The sequence below is a fragment of the Priapulus caudatus genome, unplaced genomic scaffold (genome assembly GCF_000485595.1).
Source record: "Priapulus caudatus unplaced genomic scaffold, Priapulus_caudatus-5.0.1 Scaffold597, whole genome shotgun sequence".
Lineage (NCBI taxonomy): Eukaryota > Metazoa > Priapulida > Priapulimorpha > Priapulimorphida > Priapulidae > Priapulus > Priapulus caudatus.
In genome coordinates this window covers 13,891-16,949 of record NW_014577658.1, presented here as the reverse complement: position 1 = coordinate 16,949, position 3,059 = coordinate 13,891, and the positions used below count along the sequence as shown (strand labels likewise).

The following is a 3,059-nucleotide window of genomic DNA, read 5'->3' as shown; positions in this document are numbered from 1 at the left end:
AAGTCTTATTTTGGCCTCCAGAAAGGGTCTTATAAGTCCTTATTTCAACATGTGTCTTACTACTATGAACCCTGGTACGGCAGAACGCTGGTGTCACGGAGTGGCAGCTACCCTCTAGTGTAGTCCATCATGTAGCTGTGGCTCGCCCGGCACGTAGCGCGAGGCTGCAGCACTGTACTGAGTAGCTTAGCTAGCTGTCAGCTTAGCAGGGTGTCACATACATCATATGGAAAACCTCTGTCTCTCTCCTGCTCTGCCTCTCTCTCTCTAAGTCTTTCTCTCTCGATGTGTGTGTGTCTCTCTCTCCCCCTCTCCCTCTCTCTCTCTCTCTCTCTCGCTGGTCTCTCTCTCTCTCTCTCTCTCTATGTCTTTCTCTCTCGATATGTGTGTGGGTCTCTCTCTCCCTCTCTCGCTCTCTCTCTCTCGCTGGTCTCTCTCTCTCTCTCTCTCTCTCTCTCTCTCTCTCTCTCTCTCTCTCTCTCTCTCTCTCTCTCTCTCTCTCTCTCTATTGTTATACACGTAATAAAATTTTCATTCATAACTTTTTCGCGCGCGCAAGTGTCACACGCGGCGAAGCTGCGAAAACTACAATCGGATTACGCTCGATGGGAATTAACTTGACTAGGAAAAAATAACTATTGTGATCGCGAAAACAATTTTTTTTCTGAAAGAATCTAGATCGTTCGCGAGATGAAAAACGTCACGGGCGTGAGAGATAAAGACCCACCAACCTTGACAGAATCGCTCGATGGCCGGTACGAAACAGTCGTCTAGCGTGATCACCATGGCAACGAGTAAGTACAGCACGACGATGATTAAGATGCTCGCTTGTCCCGCTACGGGGATGCTGGCGGGGAAGAGGAGCCGAGGAAAATGCGTCACTTCGCCCAGTTCACACGAGCAACTCGTGTTAATGTCCGAGTCGGATCCGGCAGTTGATGTTTGGTCGATTCCGTACGCCGTCCCATTCCATTCGGTCAAATCTGAAGCGATAGCAAATGCGTAACTATAACTATAATGTCTCATTCCGATAGATTTTGTTCTATTTTTTATTTTTTATTCACGCGTGGTGTTGCGTGCCTTAACGTCTACATATGCCACTAAGTAACGTTTTCCTACTACAAATACTCACGCACACAAGCCCGCTTGCCCGTTCTCGTACATACTCACGCACACAAGCCCGCTTGCCCGTTCTCGTACATACTCACGCACACAAGCCCGCTTGCCCGTTCTCGTACATACTCACGCACACAAGCCCGCTTGCCCGTTCTCGTACATACTCACGCACACAAGCCCGCTTGCCCGTTCTCGTACATACTCACGCACACAAGCCCGCTTGCCCGTTCTCGTACATACTCACGCACACAAGCCCGCTTGCCCACTCTCGTACATACGCACGCACACACAGTTCGGTAATGAAACCATACGAAATTATATAGTAATTATATCAATTATACAGTCTATATAGTAAGTCTTGATAATAAACAAGGATGTGACACCCTAAAGACAGCCAAAAAGAGATATATATATATATATATATATATATATATATACATACATACATACATATTCATCACTCTTTCTGTGTGGCCGTGTTCCCAGCTTCCCATCTTTAAGAACTACAGAGATTACATTACCCGAGTTCTTAACACCCTATGCGTGGTCAGATAGAATGATCGTGTCAGTGCTAGCTTCACACTAATGCTTACTCCAACTAAATCCAACTGTAATAGCGTGAAAGATCTATAGACATCTCACCCTGTTGCGTGGTGTTCCGAAATGGCTCGGTCGCAGTCGACCCCGTCTCATCGAGCCATACCATAGAGACCGTCGTGCCCGTAGATACATCACCGGCCGTCGAATTTTCACCTGACAGGACATCCTGAGTTTGACTCCTGGCCAGACAGAGCACAGCGCAGACGATATATACTGAAAGCATGGCGGCTTATACGCAAATTCTGTGTAAGATCGGTATGGGTTATACACGTACAACGTCCAACGTCTCTTACACGTATACGTATGGTAGTATAGACAATAATCACTGGTATCTACTTCTCGATTTCACTCGGTTCGCGAGTCAAGTTCCTTGCGATGAATTGGGAAAAATTTCCAGTCGTGATCGTTTTCGACGTTTTACGGAGTGTTACGTATAGCTGGATAGTCAGTCACTAATTACGTACTGACTTCTTGATTTCACTTGGTTCGCTAGTAAGTTCCTCGCGATGAAAGGGGGAAATTGACAATCGTGATGTTATCGTAGCGTTGAAAGTAAAGAGCAAATGAATCGTCTGCAATCTTCGCCTCTCTCTTCTTCCTACGCAGTTGACTATAAGAGATGGGTTACGGCATGCAACCAGTTCCAACCTCGCAGACGTTCGTTCTGTCGGCCAGGCAGGTATGTGACGTATGACAAGCGTACAGGTGCGCGTGCTGCCCGTAACCACTACCAGCAGCTGATGACAATGCACGGAAGGCTACGCGCGACATCTAATAAGAACAAATAAAAACAGCCGCCACACGTCTCGTCGCCCTGCATGCCCGGGCATGCGCTGTTGTGAAATAAGAGCCAAACGTGAGGACAACAGAAGCGGTATATAGGTATACGTGTAGAGAGATCATGCAGGTACCATGCGCGTATACCTGCATACATCAGTTAATCACACACACGCGCCAGGTGCTGCTGCTACGCGGGTGTTCTGTATTGGATATATGCGGCTCCAGTGACAGTATGTGTTATTCGCCAACGTCGTATTCCAATAGTACAGTCTGATCTCGTGATGGCGTGTGTGATGGTGTGACCCCAACAGTTGTGTGATCGCGCACTAACATAATGTCAGATAATGTGTACCTATGCACAATCGGTGCTTACAGGTGATAATATCATTGATAATATGATTTACACACAGTCTGTGTGCGTACTGCTTTAGACCAACAGTGTGTGTGTGTGTGTGTGTGTGTGTGTGTGTGTGTGTGTGTGTGTGTGTGTGTGTGTGTGTGTGTGTGTGTGTGTGTGTGTGTGTGTGTGTGTGTGTGTGTGTGTGTGTGTGTGTGTGTGTGTG

At 47.1% G+C, this 3,059-nt stretch overlaps 1 protein-coding gene across 1 annotated transcript; it reads right to left on the bottom strand.

Annotated features, from left to right (window-relative positions):
* Positions 1-114: 114 nt before the first annotated feature.
* On the bottom strand, positions 115-2,443 carry LOC106811976. The gene is made up of 3 exons (XM_014815721.1): positions 1,759-2,443; positions 732-983; positions 115-164 (listed from the first exon to the last, which is right to left on the bottom strand). Exons 1-3 carry the CDS (start codon positions 1,937-1,939, stop codon positions 115-117), a joined length of 483 nt encoding a protein of 160 aa, XP_014671207.1. The 5' UTR covers positions 1,940-2,443.
* Between the last annotated feature and the right edge of the window lie 616 nt (positions 2,444-3,059).

Excerpts from the sequence above, each read along its gene's own strand:
- LOC106811976 (XM_014815721.1), bottom strand. The coding sequence starts at position 1,939 with ATGCTTTCAGTATATATCGTCTGCGCTGTGCTCTGTCTGGCCAGGAGT. Across the intron at positions 984-1,758 it reads TCGGAACACCACGCAACAGG|ATTTGACCGAATGGAATGGG; the intron begins GTGAGATGTCTA and ends CTATCGCTTCAG. Across the intron at positions 165-731 it reads CATCGAGCGATTCTGTCAAG|CCTCGCGCTACGTGCCGGGC; the intron begins GTTGGTGGGTCT and ends ACAGTGCTGCAG.